We start from the raw sequence: 17,555 nt of genomic DNA, 5'->3' as shown, positions 1-17,555 counted from the left end.
AATTCTTCTACCTGCATGAACACGTAGCTCATCGTTCGTAACCTGCTGCAGATTAGGGCCTAGCTTTGTCTTAGCATGCTATCTGTGCAGATGGATTTCTGTTAGCAGTATGATGCTTCTCTCCTGGATGCAGTTTGAACTTAACCATCCTGCTTTTGTTCTTTTGTCCAACAAAAATAAAAGTCATGTCCATACCTTCACGGTAGACCACTCTACTATTTTCCTCTTCCCAAACACAAACTGAACATTCAATACTGGGAAGGAATCTTTTCAAGTGAAAAGATTTTAGCATGAAATGCTATTAAAACATTTATAAACTCTCAAAGTTTTTTAAATGTATATATGACAAGAACTTTCAGTACAAGAACTGTGTATGCGGCCTTACCAGTGCTGTCATCATAAACCACCGTCACCGTCTTCCATTTGAAGAAGTGGACCAAGTCCAGGATAGCCCGGCTGAGGGAGGAGAAGTCTGGATAAAGGCTCACGTAGAAGACATCTCTGTTGTCTGACACCTGATGCTTCCATTTGGTCTGGATGTGTGGGACCCCAAGGGCATTACAAATAGACTGGACAGCATTAGCAGAGGAACTGTGAGAGGGACCGAAAATCGCTGCTACCCCAAGAGAAAGCTGGTCACAGGCTAGGGAGACAAAGCATTTAAATTGGTTAGCCCGCTGCTCCTCGGATGCAATACGTCAACATTAATCTGTGTTCTGCATCAGACCACTGCTCCATGATAGATGTAGATAACCATTACACAGGTCAGCTTTGCATACATTACAGATGAGGGCAGAATTATTTATTTACAATTCATCATTATTCATTCTTATGAAAATGTCATTTTTCAAAGGTTTAGTTTTATGTTGTGTGCTTTGATCGTTCTGCTTTGCATATAGTAACATATTATTTCACAAAAACTAAAACCTACCAAGGTCAACATTATTAGTCACCCTGATGCAACTGTGCATGATTTTTACTGGATACGTTTTTACAGGATTGTAGTTTCCAGTAAGTGCAGTCCCAGCCTCATCTTCTTTGGCAAACCTCTCAAACTCCTCCTAATGGTCTTCTGACATGGACCTTGGTCTTCAATTCATCCGACAGATTTTCAATAGGACTCATATCGGGCCTTCGTGCAGGTCAGTCAATATCATTCATTTTGGTCTTCTAGAGGTTGGAGCAAAATATGTTTTGGATCATTAAAGTGTGGGAAGACAAAACAACAAACCAGACCCAGTATTGAATTACGAAATTCCCAGTTGCAGATTCACTGAAGCATCCCTACACTTTGGGTTATACGCCTCTTCCTTCTTTCTTGGTAAATACGCAGCAGCGCTGTGGCCAAAGAACTGTAGTTTTGTCTCATCTGACCAAAGGAAGCATGCCCAGTATCCATAATCGTTCTCCAGGTTACCTTAGCGTACTGCAGTCCAGCTTGAAGTGGTCTCTTCTTCTTTGAGTCAACAATTTTTAACTTGACGAAGTCATTTCCAAGTATCATCAGTTGTCATGGGGTCTTTCGACATCTCTCTCTCTAGATTTTGTTACAGAGTCGTTGACATCGTTGGCTTCCTCTAACAGGATTATCCTGCACTGACTCTTTCATTTTCTTGATGTCTGCACTCCAGTTTTTGATACTTGGAAACACTTTGGCAACTTTGCTTCATGAGCATCAACAACTCTAACCAGCCGAAACGGATTTCTTTTGTTTTTGGCGTCATGCTTTCTCAGACAGATCGAAACCATGCTAACGTTTTCATACTGGATGTAAACTGGAAGATAACCCATTTAACTGGTTTTTACAAGCTTTGGGCATTAAAGAGTTAAAGCACATAATTTCACAGCAGTGTTTTGTGGCTCAAAGAGGAGATAATAATTTTGTCCTCATGTGTAGTTTTGTCTATTGACAACAAGTCTAAATCTATTAAATATACTCCCATCATGGGTCTACAGGTGCATCTTCAGTTTGATGACTTACCAACAACACATATCCTTGTATTTGCTGTGCCTTCTGATTACCTTATTTAATAAAAGAGACTTGAGTAAATCACTAAGACAGGATATAATGGCCCATAATTGATAAGGGACTTGAAATGTCAGCCTGATGCACACAGAAAACTGATAGATTATAGCACTTTATTGGCTGTCTCTGGGGGCCAAGCAGGTCTTTGAATTACTGCCGCTGAGTCATTACCTGGAACCAATCAATTATCTCTGTTTACATTTGTAGTGCTCAGCCATTTCTCCCTCGCCTGATTATAACTGCCACAACCTAAACGAGTGCAGCTCAGCTCAGGGGCCTGAAACAGTGACTACATATATATTTATATGAATGCACACACAATCACAAGCAAGCAAATACCTTTCCTGGAGGCCTCGAAACTGTCATAGATGTTTATCCTTTGGATGTCATAGGTGAGTGTGGTGTTTGGAAGCAGAGTTCTGTTTCTGTTGATTGTGTTTAAAGCAAACTTAAAGGCGAGTTCCTCCGCACCTGATGGGCCACTTTCAATGGACTCAAATATCCCCCCTGCAAACAAAGAGGCATACAATCAGTAACAGTCATCAATAATATGAGACTTCTGCTCAGCTCACATAAATACATAGAAAATAAATGAATGGCTTTTTAAAAGTGGCTAATTTTACCATACGAGAAACAAAGATTCAACAATCAAAAAGACTTTCATGTCATTAAAGGTTAAACGCCATCTCAATTAGATAACACTGTGCCCTGCGGTTTCTACTTTTGGCACAATATAGCAGCTACTTCTGAATCATTCCACATATCGGGTACATCCAAGTCCCAGGACACAAACATACCAAATATCTACGCTCGCACACTTTACCTTTTCAGTCAACTCAAAGATGTCTCTGTGAGAGACCGAGCTCTTGTTGAGCTTCTGACCATCATAAACAAGTGCTTTCTACCACGTTTCTGAGTGTAGCATGTTTTAAAGGGAACCATGTTTGTTGGTTCAGGCGTGACCCTCTGAGCAGTAACTTTAGCTCTGATGAAACTACTCGATAACCGCTCATGTTAAAAGCAGCACAGAGGCAGAAACTGTTCCACTATTAAAGTCCAAACTGATGTAATAGAGACTTGATAAAAATACTTAGAAATGAGTCATCAGTTCAGTTCATTGCCTTACGGCCTCCTCTCCTTAGACAGACCATTTCCACCTGCTTCCTCCTCTCTGACCAGGTTAAGAGAAGGTGGGCAAGGCTGAAGGCCTCAATGGCTCTTAGAAACTATGCCTGCCAACTATCTGTGAGTCACATTTACAACCTACGTCTGACTGATGCTATGGAAAGCAACCTGCCACAGAGTTGCAGATCTCACCAATTTAACACAGAGTTGTGAAGAATTATCTTTTGGCACAAGCAGAATAGGAAGTCATGTGACTGATGATCTCTCTGTTACCAAGTCAGATGTGCACAGCAAAATCTCCAGTGTTAAATTAACACTGGAGAGTGTCTATATGGGTCCACACCTCTGAGTGTTAAATACAACACTGTTGAGTGTTAAATTAACACTTTGACAGTGTTATATGTTTAAAAGTAACCTAGTCAGTTTTGAAGATTAACAATGGCTAACACTGAGCAGTGCTGGTTTTCTAACACTGGAAAATAAATATTCCAGTGTTAGAAAACCAGCACTGGGTTTTACACCAGGAAAAATCCATTATTACTGCAAAAGCCATCTGATCGAGACCAGACGTTAAAATAAAAACCTTATTGCCCTCCATTTGAAACTCTGTAAAGGACTTTCTTCAGAAAGCCAGAGGAGGTTATTGTAAAAGTGTGAGCACTCACAGCTACAGTCCTCGAGTGAATACGTCTGACAGGCAGCAGATGAATGGACTAAGAGAAGGCCTAGAGAGCTGGGGGTAAGGGTTTCTGTGATCAATGAACTCTGATTGGCCAGTGAATCAATCAATCAAGCCTTTGGCGAGCAGTGAAGAGCAATGGTAAAAGAAGTGTTGAGGTTTTTTGTTTGGGGTAGCCCTACGGCCTGACCCCGCTGGCTTAGTGTCAGTCAGAAGGAACCCCGACTCTATGCTTTATTTACTCCAACTACAAGCACTTGACTGCAGAGCTCTCAGCGAGTCTGGACATAATCCGCACACATCGCTGTACAAGCACTGCACACACACCTCCATCCATCCATCCATTCGCTTCCGCTTATCCTTTTCAGGGTCGCGGGGGGCGCTGGAGCCTATCCCAGCTGTCGTAGGGCGAGAGGCGGGGTACACCCTGGAGAGATCGCCAGTCTGTCGCAGGGCCAACACACAGGGACAGACAACCATTCACACTCACATTCACACCTAGTGGCAATTTGGATTATCCAATTAACCTATCCCCACAAGCTGCATGTCTTTGGACGGTGGGAGGAAGCCGGAGTACCCGGAGAGAACCCACGCAAACACGGGGAGAACATGCAAACTCCACACAGAAAGACTCCGGCCTGATGGTGGAATTGAACTCAGGACCTTCTTGCTGTGCGGCAACAGTGCTAACCACCGTGCAGCCCTGCACAGTGGACACACACCTGTCACCAGCAAATACACTGAGTCTGTTACAGTGACTGAAATATTTAGAAATGCTCTTTATCAAAGGGGATTTATTCGGTTTAGGTGCAGGAACGTAAAGCAAACCTCTGAGCTGAAAGACGGCTGGCAGCGGCTGAACTGTTGAAACTTACATTAGTATTCATCTCATGAGGGAGCTCTATTTTACATGCTATAATGAGTTTGAAGGAATTAATAAGCATCAGTTAAGCAGGATGTACTATAATTGGAAAACCGAGTGCTTGGAATTTTCACACACCATACATTTGCCATGATGATTCTTCTTGTTGTAAATGTTGACTGTGATGGTGTCAGTCTGAGCAGGAATAAACTTCTACTCGTTTATCTTCATGGACATAGAGCAGAATAAGTGATAGAGGACAGAAGCAAAGAGAAAGACAATCCTCCAGTAAAGCCATTTATGAACCAGAGTGTAGAACTGGGATTGGTTTTCAAAATGTTTCTTTTCCAAACTTCTCAACATAAATTCATCAGTTTCCTGGGATCACAGTGGAGCTTCCCCTTTAACAGTCATAACTCAGTAAGAAATCCTGCTTGTGTTCATCATCAGTGTCATGCATTAAAGTTTTCTTTGCATAGATTTAGTTGGGCGATACTCACAGTATATTCTCTTTGTATCGTTCCAGTAAGCCAGCAAACATGATATATCGATCACAGTAATACATAAGCTAACTAAGCAGCTAGTGCTATGTTACAGTGCTGCCCAGTGCTGCTGTTTGTGGTCAAAACACATTAAGACTATGCTGACACTTTAGTCCTGTTGTTGTATTTGGTTGGTGGTTAGAATGAGAGTAAAGGTGCCACTTACAGGCATCATGTACACAGACTGTATCAAACACATGTGGAGAATCTAAGGATTTTAAGATTGTTGAAGGCAGATGTAATGATGTAATGTAGAAGATAATACAAGCGTAAAAAAACATTATCCCTGTGTTACATATTCTATCTTTTAAAAAGCTAAAAGAAGCCACTTTGTATATCAGTGTTTGTTTTTTCAGTGTCACTGGTGTTACATTTGCTCTTTTATGACCACCTCAATGTGTCTGGGTTTGTGATGCTTCTCTGGTGGAATCTGTACACATGTGCAGACTGTTATGAAGCTCATCTTAAATTGATCCAGCGTGGAGACGTTACAGTCTAGCTACCAAAATGTTTCTCGATCGTGTTTTACGGGGTAACCTGTTTGTCACTGTTAGTCACGATGTCTGCCAATCTCCTAAAAACTCAGTAACCAAGAGAAGACATTACATTTTACAACATTTTACATTTTAAATTACATTTTAAAGATGCTAAAGAAGCACCTTGGAAGCTTTACGTGTGTGTGTGTGTGTGTGTGTGTGTGTGTGTGTGTGTGTGTGTGTGTGTGTGTGTGTGTGTGTGTGTGTGTGCAGCAGTGTAGTTGTGATCAGTCAAGAGCGAAATCAATCAACAGCGTCTTTACTGATCCCAACGGTCCGTGCACAGAAAAGCCAGCAGGCAGGATGCTCAGTGAAAATGAAACATGCACGATCCAAACACTGATTAATCAGCGTGAGTACGAAAAGATTCACAACGACTATCTCAGGAACTCGCTCAGGTAAACCTGGCTGTTCACAAATCATATTTCCATTGTCTCCACACAAAATACAAAATTACCCACAACTACTTAATTATCGTCTCTGTGTTAATTATAATTCATATATTTTAAAATATATATTTAACTTGATAAGAAAATATCTTCATTTTGTATCAAAGGCAATCGTTGTCTTTAAAATACTAAAAATTTGCAACTTGTTTGCTACAAAACGTTATTTAGCTTTGAATAGACTGTTTGTCATTTCTGCTACATTGAAATAAATTTCTCTCTTGAATGGGATTCTTATTGTTGTTGTTGTTGTTGTTGTTGTGATCATATGCTTTCACCGTGCAGACAGGGATAACTGTGAACTAACTTCCATCTTATTCGATTCATATTTATATTTGGTCCCGACGTTTCTGAAAAGAATGTTATGGCTTTGTGTTAACATCACTTTTAATATGTGGGCATGTGTTCAACCAGTGCCCTGAATGTGATCTAAAGAACAATGCTGCACCAGTTTCTCCGTCAGTCTTATTTTCATCCTAATAATACTTTATAACCAAAGCAGAGGTAAAGTAACTGTTAAATACTATTCTCACTTTATTATTATTTGTTCTCACTTTAAAAATAAGGAACACAAATACATGGGTTTTTGTTACTGATAAATTGCAAATATTGAAATGTTTGCATTTTTTTTTTTACTTCACTTAAAATGTGGCTTGAATTTACACGGCAACCTTAGTTTTTTTAATCTAATTATATCTCCAATGACTTTGTGCTAAATGGTAAATGGACTGATTCTTATACAGCGCTTTTCTACTCTCCCGGAGTGCTCAAAGCGCTGCCTCAACATGCCTCATTCACCCGGTCACACCCACTTCTAAACTCAAGTGCAACTAATAAACAGTCACACTCCGAGGAACGCATCGGAAGGCAATTTGTGGTTAGTATGCAGACTGCAGGAGTCAGGAGTCAAACCACCAGCCTTCCAATCAGGAGCTGATCTGCTCTACCACCTGAGCCACAGTCGCCCTGGACTACACAGAGTCCCTGCTGACACAAAGACTCAATAACAACTGTGTTTAATCCATTAAGTTACTGTGCTCCCTTTGTGGACACGTGTCGCGTAAGCATCAAAACGATTCCCACCCCAGTCATTAATGATTAATTACGATACTGCCAGTAGCACTAAATCCAGAGTCATCTTCACAGGACTGAAGAAGAGTCAGACATTTATTGGGAATATTAACTTTAGCAAAAATACGCACTTCTTTTTCAGATGCCCTGGTCAGGAGTGAAACCCCGACCTGTAGTTCCAAAGGCGAGTAGTGTTACCGCGGTCCTGCAGACTAACCAGCGTCTCTGTTCCACTGTGGTTATCAGTGACACTCAGAATTCACACCGATTCAATCTGTGCTGTTTTAAACTTGATTGTTAACTGAACACCTCGTTCACAGTCAGTGTTTCATTAAAAAAGCTTCTTTTAACAACTGTGCTGTGTTTCTTTGTTTTCTAAAAACGTGTGTTTTTCTACTTTCATCTCAATTTTCTTTAAACAAAAGACAAATAATCTTCATTCAGCTCATCATTTCTGTGGAGTGAAAATTATTTATGAGGAAAACTATGCTGACTTCCTCCACCCACTCTCTGCACCTCAGCTGCTGACAGTTTGATGGTGATCAGCATCAGAGCATCAGTGCTGCAGAACGGGAAGCGTAGCATGACGAGCTCCGAGAACACGTTCCATCTTTATCACAGCTGAGCCGCGGCTGTAGTGGACGTGGTTGGGGAGGGTGGTACTGAGAGTGGGAGGGGTGTGGATGTGGGTGCAAGTGGGCAGGAGGAGGCCTGATGGAGGCAATAAAGGAACAAAAACATGCATGGACGATGGAGAAAAAAGGTTATCAGTAAGATGCAATATACTAAATATACTTATATAAATATGTTTATATGTTTAAATTACATCAGTCTCACTGATGCTGGGTTACATTAGAAAACATGTATTTCATGCAGGTGCATGATATGTCACAGTTCATAAACTGACAGGATCATCCAAATACATCTGGGTATCATCTGATTAGTTATAATAATGAGCCACTACTTATAGGAAGCATACAGAGATTAAATAAGAGGGGCCCAATAACTGATGATCAGCTCTACACAGCATTCAAGGTTCTCTGTGATTCATGAGTGTGAGTGGAGACAAAATCCTGCCTCTTTGAAACCAACTAAGGGTCGTTCCTGTGAGACCGAGCACACTTTCTAATCTGTTTGATGCTCAGTGTTGAATTCTTTGTGAGCTCAGTGGTGTCAGTGCTAGGCTGGACATCATGTAATAGAAACAGTTTCTGTGCTTGGATATCGATGAAAGGCTGAATAGGACTGACAAGAGTTAATATTTGAGAAGCTACTCATTTGAGACTACTCCACCACGTAACCAATAATAGAGATGAGCTGATCATTATTATGTGCAGCAGTATCCAAATTTTTATTTTGCAAGATGGGTTGAACACGTGCAGTCTTTAACGATCCCAGGAGCGCACCACACAACAGCTGATCGTCTTCAGGAGCTCAGAGCTCAGCTGCTGCTTTTTAAAGACGTTGTGGGCGTGTATGCAGACAGCAGGTACAAGGGCTAGGCAGTGTTGGGTGAGTTACTTTTAAAAAGTAATTAATTACTTTGTCAATATTGTATTTAAAATACTTACCTAATTACTGTGTCAGAAAAGTAACTTAATTACTAAATAAGTAATTTTTTTTTTTTTTTTTTTATCTCTAGCCATCAGAATTGTTGTCTGAAGGCCAAGAAAGATGCCAAGCGGATTTATTTTACCAAGTGGATCATCATGGCCTTGCCATATTGGTCCATTTCATTGACCTTTATTATAAGTATGAATTTATTTTATTTTCAGTTGCTACAAACGGGACAGACATGACTGGGGGATAGGACAGGGAGAAAGAATGAAAGAAAGAGGGAGAGAAACTCAATAAGTAATTTAACTAAATACTTCTTAAAATCCCTCTAAAGCTCGAGTGGACAAACAATAGAAATTAAACTCTTTAAATAATAAATACATTTTTAAAGACGGAGACTCTACAGTACGCAGCGCTAGCATCTCTTCCACAGTGTAGCCTGCAGTCATTTTTTAAGCACCATCTGTGCTGCTGAAGTAAAATCAGGTTTTGCTGCTCAGCAGGAGCTGCCGCGGTGTTATCCATGGATGATGATGAAGGATCGCTCAGAAGTGTTCGTCTATGCTCTGTGTCAGGCGCTTCAGTAGGTTACTCGTGCTATTAACAGCAGCCCATAGTTTTGACATATCACTGTAATGTTCTTGTCTGCTTGTTTCAGAAAAGTGAAGATACGGGAGTATGTCCACGTCATGAAACAGCCACTCGCTTCAGTCCGACAGCTTCCGCTGGAGAATACGACTGTGCAGCAAACTGGTGTGAAATGACACGCAGCTGCACTACAGTGATGTTAGTGCGGCAGAGTTTATTTCAAATTATTGAAATTAAATAATGATATTCAGCGAGTTTAATTATTTTACAATGTAACGCAAGTACATTGTAAGTAACTGTAATTAAAATACCTAAAAATGAACAGTAATTAGTTACTCTACTTTTTCAGTGAAAAAGTAATTTAATTACAGTAACACGTTACTTAGTAGCAATGGAATTTGTTTAAGGGTTTGTAATCAATGGCAGTAAATCAAACAAAGCTGGACTATTGTTGATTTTTGAATGGATAATATCAGAGGAATGACTCTGGTCTGACTCTGTAAGATGCAAATATGGAGACTCTCTTTAACAGTGTGTTATGACAAACACTCAGCTCGTCTGATGTTTATCTTTTGATTTGCTAGCACTGTAACATTTCTCCGTGCTGTTTACCACAAACAGTTTTCACTTACTCCTTCATAGCAACATGTTTTCTCATGTTTTGATTGAATACTGTGCCTGTAAGACCTTGTTCAGGTAAAATTGTGCAAGCATGTTTTATTGACTCAAACGCTAACCCGTGGTTTCACGCTGAGAGCGTGATCATAAAAACAGGACTCTAAATGTAACGCTTTGGGCCAAGATGACTTCTTTCTAAATCATAATGGTCATAACGGTGTACTCTTCCAGCCACTGGAGCATGATGAATTAACTTTATATATATTATATGTAATATATAACTTATTGTATTCATTTAATTTTATATAGTGCCAGCTCACACTGGCAGGCCTGGGCGCTTCACTGTAGGATGGAGTTCCTACAATATAAAAGAGTCTTATATGGTTTTAATGTGATTAATCCTCTTTTTCACTCTGCATTCATGTTCTGTGCGCCTGTGCAAACCCTGCAGAGACACCGAGTTTCTTTCACTAAACAGTATCATCATTATTCAGCGGCCTGTTTGTACTGAACACTTTGTACCTTTTTATATAAGATCAACAGCAGAAGGCTTTCTGTACTTCAGGGAGCTGTCTGCAGCAGTACAGGAGCCTCAGAGCGAGAAGACTGAAGACGTTTTCACGCAGTGAGCCGCTGGAGAATTGCAACTAGGTTGTGTTTATTCTGTCATCTCTCCTTTATTCAGCTCCGTTTTCTCATCCTGTTACCTTCCTGCACTTTGTTTTTCTCTCCCTACCACTCATCTTTTCCTGTGACATCCTACGAGCGAAGATTACTATAAAAGATATAAGTGTGCGATGTGTAATTTTCCTCTCTTTCTCCTGATAGAAAACCTAAGGAATGCTCTGCTCGGCACTTTCACAAATGTCAGTGCTTCTCCACCATTGTCGAGCACTTGCACAGACACAAAATGTCAGCATCTCTCTTCAGTCACAGTCTTTGCGAACTGCTCTCATCTTGAAATGTCAATGGGCAAACCATAATGAGAGGAAGCAGATTCTTGGAAGGCAGACAGCACAGCCTGCTGCAATCCATTATATAGATCTGCAAAGATCTGCTGTGGTGTGTTGGCTTCCCAGGACAGAAAAACTCATCCTCTGTCCACAGACCTGTAACCCGAACAACCACACAGGCCTCACTCATCTGTACACCAAAGGAAATAATTGAGTTTCACACATTTAATGGGAACACTGAAGCTGTGCGGTCGTGCAATATAATGCTGTGTTTAAAGGACAGGCAGGCAACACAGCTTTATTTTGCTTAACAGTCCAACCTCGTCCATATGCACAGTTAGCTAAGTGCGTCTGTGCTGAGTTAGGCATCCAGTCAATCCAAGGGAGCAGCTCTTAGTCTGCAAGAAAATACAGCCTGCTAACAGCACAGGATGTAAGTCCCATCTTCTCTCCTTTTCCTCGTTTCCTGTTTGTTTAACGATAACATCAGCTGACCAGTACTCACAAGTTTTCCTTCTGTTTCTAATGAGCAGCTTTGTTTTTCATTGGTTTTCTGTGTTCAGACAAGTGTGCGATATCGTCTCACGTAAAGGGGAAACGCGGGAGATGATGGGCCAGAAGTCCACTCCCTTGAGGCGATTTGTTCCCACATACAGCCTGATACATTCTTCTCATTGTGAAGTGATCCTGGTCTGAGATCCGTCAGGGCTCCGGTGAAACATGGAGCAGCCTCAGTAACTGATTCAGCTAAGTAGGAAACTACTGCGTCTGTGCAGACACAGCCTTTTTTTACTCGTTCTGATCAACTAATAACTTATTAACTAACAACTAATAATCTTGACGGCTCGGATGAAGATGTGTCTGTGGAGACGTGTCACTGTGGCAGTCGCTCTGCCTGTGAAAGGAGGGTTTCCTCTGAGTGCTTCGATCCACGAGGACTGTAGGCGTTACTGGTCATTAACACGAGAAAAGCTTTTCTCTCATTGTGACAGAGCCTGAATTAATACAAAGAACGTCACTAGAAGTCTGTAACGTATCAACCCTACAGATATACGTTGTGTATAAGTGACCCGTGATACACACAGTGATTTGATGCGCTGTTAATAAGACAGCTTTAAGCTGGACCATAAATATAGCAACAAGCAGCACTGTCCATAATAGAGAAATTAAGGTTTGATGCAGCTGATAAATAAAAAGGACCAGGAACAGCGTGATGGATGGTTGGCATTAGCCCATTCTTTTACAGATGATTTGCAAGAATACAAAGTGAAAAGTGAATTCTTCCCCTCTCATACACATGCTATAAATCTGTCCTGCAGGGATGTACACAGAGAGAAAACGTGAGAGGAGGAAAAGGAAGTCCTCTGCTTATATCATCGTTGGAATAATTCTGCTCACATCCATCATGCGCTCAGTTCATTTTTCACAGAATACTGGGCAACACCTATTTATTACAGGAAATGTTTTTAAAAGTGGAAAAGAAGACATTGAAACTGGGCCCTTTAATAGAGACGTTTCACTTTTTCCTCCTGTGAGAACAGACAGAAATGGGTGGAGAGGAAGGCAACATGCTTTAGAGATAATGAGAAAACAAAAGGCAAGAAATTCTATTTTCTGCAGGGGAAAGCAGCACTTTCAGCTGTGCATTTATTTATAATGTCATAAAAAAAAGATCATTCAGATTGTGTTGGACGCAGGGACAGCGCACTGATAACACAGCAAACCGCAGGCCTGGCTTTTAAAGCAAATCTCTCAGCCCTGCATTGTTCAGCTAGAGTGGCTCTGGAGGTCACGCTGTGAGTACACTGGAATAGGACTGCAGGTGAGCTGGTGGCGTCAGACATGTTTAGCTGGTGAGCCCCTGCTTTATTAAAGCTTTATTATGGAAACTTGCTGGCAACCTCTGAGTCTCATGTCTGAGTCGCGTACAACAGCTACAGTGGAAATCTTAATTGTTTGATCTCATAATTGTTGCATCAGCATGACTGAATGAGTCCGTGCATGCAGTCATACATATGACAGAAAGACTGTAAAAACGATTTATAATAAAAACTCAGTTTACTTACGCATCAATATGAGTCATGAACAAGGATTTCCTGAAGACCTGACAATGAGCTGCTGATGGGAGTGTTAGTAGTTGAACCGCATACACCAAAAACTGAAGCCTTTGCATACTTAGTGTTGTATCTTCTGAATGAGGCAGATTTCATGTTCACGTCAACGTATTTCAGCATCTGTTAGTCTGGATGTTTAAGTGTGTGAGTAACTGAATGATGTCTTTAAAAGAGCGCGTGTTCAATCCATCCTCTTATCTTTGTCTGGAGCCCAGAAGCAGGTACACCCTGCTGCAAGGCTAACACAGACACACCTCTGGGCAAGTCAAAGTTACCCTAACCCCACTAACTGCATGTCTGTGGGAGAACCCACGCATACTCCACGCGGAAAGAACCCGGCCTGGTGGTGGAATTGAACTCAGGACCTTGCTGTAGGGCAGCAGTGCTAACCACTGTGCCACCGTGCTGCGGATGAATGCCAGAAATAATCTGGTGTCAACATAACAGCCCCAGGTCAGCGCCTCAGTTTACCGGCTAATATTTGATTGTATTTATTGTATTTGACTTTAAATCTGAAAAAATAATGTCACAAAAGCCTTGAAATATGATGCAGTACACCCGCTGGCCAACACTTAGACTTCCTGCTGCAGCTATCAGCCCTCAGCTGCCTCACTTATGGTATGAGACTGGTGAACAGCTCGTCTGCGTAATGTAACATCTGTAGCTTAACTGTAGCAAAACTAACTTGAAAGTTGACTTTACTTCATGCTGGATTTTGTTGATGGTTTGAACATTAAACTATGACATCATCATCATCACTGCTGCTGGGAGCTGCGTGGCCTGGTCATACTTTTATTGACACGTTTCTACTGCAGGTCTATTTTAGTCCGAAGTGTGGGTGAAACATGTCTGTGTGCATGGTGCCACAGAGTGGTGTGTTCAACGACGCGACCAAAGACAGTTTTCTGAATGACTCTGTGATTCTGTTTGTTTACAACCATTCACAAACTTCATGAAGGAATTTTCTGACAGTTCAGTTCCTGCTTAGGCACTGAGATATTTTACTACTTATTCTGCTGCTGACAAAGACGCAAATGCAATCTCATCTACGAGTTCCTGACACGCGTCCAACTAAACCACAATGATGGTGCAAGAACAGAACAGAGACTCTCTAGTGTCCGGGTCACTTTAATGCCGGGGGGCCAATCCAAACGAAACCTTACAGTAACATCATCACCAATACAGCTCGGACTGACATCGACATGTTCTTTAGAATATATGTCTACTTCATCATCATCCTGCAAATGCAATGTTATGTTATTTATTTGCATTCATTTCACATGCCAACTCACTTGGTCATCAGCCAGGACGTTGGATCAACTACACGAACTAAATATGGAAAAAAGGGTTTGAAGAAAACACCGTAGGCATCACGACATTTACATGATACTTAATCTGCTCGGAAAAGACCGCTACACGTTTGACTTTACAGAGCTGTGATATCACAGTCCTGAGATTCATGTGTTACCCAAAAACAAACAAACAAAAGTCTAAAAAAATCTAGCTTAAGTCTGTTACTGTCTAGCAAATCACCAGCCACACATCCAGGGTCAGACTTAATCCTGTTTCCTTCAAGGAGACAATAACAGATGCTGAGATGTGACGGACTGCAGATCGGGAAAGGTGCCGGCATTCAAGGATTCATCGTGAAATGTAGACGTGATGCAAAGGAAAAGAGAAGTGTATGGAGCAGATCACATCATTACATTAATAAATATCAAGCTGGAATGAAACATTCACACATAATATTATTAAAAATCTATTCATTATCATTGATTCTAAGATTATAAGCTGTTGAATAATAAGTTATTTTTTATGTGATTCAAAGCAGACGAGCGTGATGCTGACAGAAGGCCTGAGCCACATACAGATGTTACACACACTGAGGATGAACACGCCATTAATAAGAAAGACAGGAATGTAGGACAGTAAAAATAAATGTTTGTAATTTCTTACACGGCTGCAAACAAACAGGGTGGTCATGTGTGAAGAGGAAACGGGCGTCACTCCATCAATGCAAGAAGAAAACACATCATGTCAACTTCAAACTGCCAAACTGGATGCACCGTTTCACACCACTGACACAGTCCAATGAGAAGTCGTAACAGTATGAATGAAGAAAACAGCTGATGTGCATTACAGAGTGAGAGAGCTAACTATAGAATAGAATAGAATAGAATAGAATAGAATAGAATAGAATAGAATAGAATAGAATAGAATAGAATGGCACTTTGTACATGTACAATGAAATTGTGAGTGCTTCACACCTTCTGTTTGGATAGACAACAAAAGGTTGTAACGTAATTAATACTGAATAGAAAAACCTGGAGTAACTAGAACAAATCGGTTAGCTGGAGTTAAAAAGTCTTGTTGCAGTGGAGACAAAGGACCTCAATGTTCAGATTAACAACACACTCATCTACCTCTGCTGCCGCTCTGCCCAGCACAGCTTTCAGTCTGTTCTCTGTTCCTTATGTGAGTCCAGCCTCCTGAAAAGCACTGAGCTGGATCTTTTCACCAGGTTGTTCGGGTGTTTTTGTCTGTCAGTCTGCACCTCTAACACACAACAGCATTAAAAAAGCACTGAGCACCACACTGTGATGAATATCATAACATGATAAGTATTGAACACATCACCAATTTTCTATCCATCCATCCATTTTCTCCCACTTATCCTGGACCAGGCTGCAGGGACAGCAGCCTAAGCAGACAAGCCCAGACTCTCCCCAGTCACCGCCTCCAGCTTTCAATCCAATTGTATTTACACAGCGCCAAATCACAGTTGCCTCAAGGTACTTTATATTGTAAGGTAGACCCTGCAATAATACATACAGAGAAAAACCCAACAATCATATGACCCCCTACGAGCAAACACTTTGGCGACAGTGGGAAGGAAAAACTTCTTTTTAACAGGAAGAAACCTCCAGCAGAACCAGGCTCAGGGAGGTTGAAAAGCCTTTAGTTAATTCAGTCTGCTCTCTCTTTCTAGTCCCTGTCAGGACTCTTGCTGCAGCATTTTGGATCAGCTGAAGGCTTTTCAGGGAGTTTTTAGGACTTCCTGATAATAATGAATTACAGTCGTCCAGCCTGGAAGTAATAAATGCATGAACTAGTTTTTCAGCGTCACTCTGAGACAGGATATTTCTAACTTTAGAGATGTTGCACAAATGGAAGAAAGCAGTCTTACATATTTGTTTAATATGTGCATTGAAGGACATGTCCTGGTCAAAAATGACTCCAAGGTTCCTCACAGTGTTACTGGAGGCCAAGGTAATGCCATCCAGAGTAAGAATCTGGTTAGATACCGTATTTCTAAGCTTTTCAGGGCCGAGTACAATAACCTCAGTTTGATCTGAATTAAGAAGCAGAAAGTTAGCGGCCATCCAGGTCTTTATGTCTTTAAGACATTCCTGCAGTTTAACTCATTGGTGTGTGTTATCTGGCTTCATGGACAGATAGAGCTGGGTGTCATCAGCATAGCAGTGAAAATGTATGCTATGTCTTCTAATGATGCTGCCTAAGGGAAGCATGTATAATGTAAACAGAATTGGTCCTAGCACTGAACCCTGTGGAACTCCATAATTAACCTCAGTGTGTGAAAAGGACTCTCCATTTACATGCACAAACTGGAGTCTATTAGATAGATATGATACAAACCACTGCAGCACAGTACCTGTAATACCTACAGCATGTTCTAATCGCTCTAATAGGATATTATGGTCGACAGTATCGAACGCTGCACTGAGGTCTAGCAGGACAAGCACAGAGATGAGTCCACTGTCAGAGGCCATAAGAAGATCATTTGTAACCTTCACTAAAGCTGTTTCTGTGCTGTGATGAGCTCTGAAACCTGACTGAAACTCTTCAAATAAGCCTCTGCAGATGATCTGTTAGCTGTTTGACAACTACTCTTTCAAGGATGTTTGATATAAAGGAAGGTTGGAGATTGGCCTATAATTAGCTAAGACTGCTGGGTCTAGAGATGCTTTTTGAGTAAAGGTTTAACTACAGCCAGCTTGAAGGCCTGTGGTACATAGCCGATCATTAGAGATAGGTTGATCATATTTAAGATCGAAGAATTAATTAATGGCAGGACTTCTTTGATGATCACTAAATCATCACTAAATAGGTTGTAAATCAGTCTCCAGCATCTCACATCTGCTTTTCTCCATGGCCTTTAGCACAACTACATATGAATAATTTCTCAACATTTTTTCATTTCAAAACAGTCACAGCTGAACATTGTTAATGCCTTTCACTCCTTTCTTTAAAAAATCCCCCATCATCACCTTTAGCTTTGCTCACCCCATCTTTGTCTGTCAAAAGGTTTCAAATCTTTCTTTGAACTCATATCATTGCAGTGATGAACATAATTAAATTCTTATTTCATTGCTTGTCCCCTGAGTTCCCAGCACCAGGCTCCTGCATGACGACACAT

At 41.0% G+C, this 17,555-nt stretch overlaps 1 protein-coding gene across 3 annotated transcripts in view; it reads right to left on the bottom strand.

Moving 5' to 3' along the window:
• The window catches only part of grik2 (glutamate receptor, ionotropic, kainate 2), a 328,033-nt gene that overhangs the window by 249,400 nt on the left and 61,078 nt on the right, over positions 1-17,555 (bottom strand). For all 3 annotated transcript variants that reach the window (XM_004569101.5, XM_004569102.4, XM_076889664.1), the window contains 2 exons: positions 2,366-2,533; positions 386-643 (listed from right to left, as the gene is read on the bottom strand). In XM_004569101.5, coding sequence (XP_004569158.1) covers positions 386-643; positions 2,366-2,533 — 426 coding nt within the window. The remainder of the gene's footprint in view (positions 1-385; positions 644-2,365; positions 2,534-17,555) is intronic.

Source organism: Maylandia zebra, linkage group LG11 (assembly GCF_041146795.1).
Source record: "Maylandia zebra isolate NMK-2024a linkage group LG11, Mzebra_GT3a, whole genome shotgun sequence".
Taxonomy (NCBI): Eukaryota; Metazoa; Chordata; class Actinopteri; order Cichliformes; family Cichlidae; genus Maylandia; species Maylandia zebra.
Note: the sequence above shows the minus strand (reverse complement) of the source record. Positions and strands in the feature narration are given on the sequence as shown.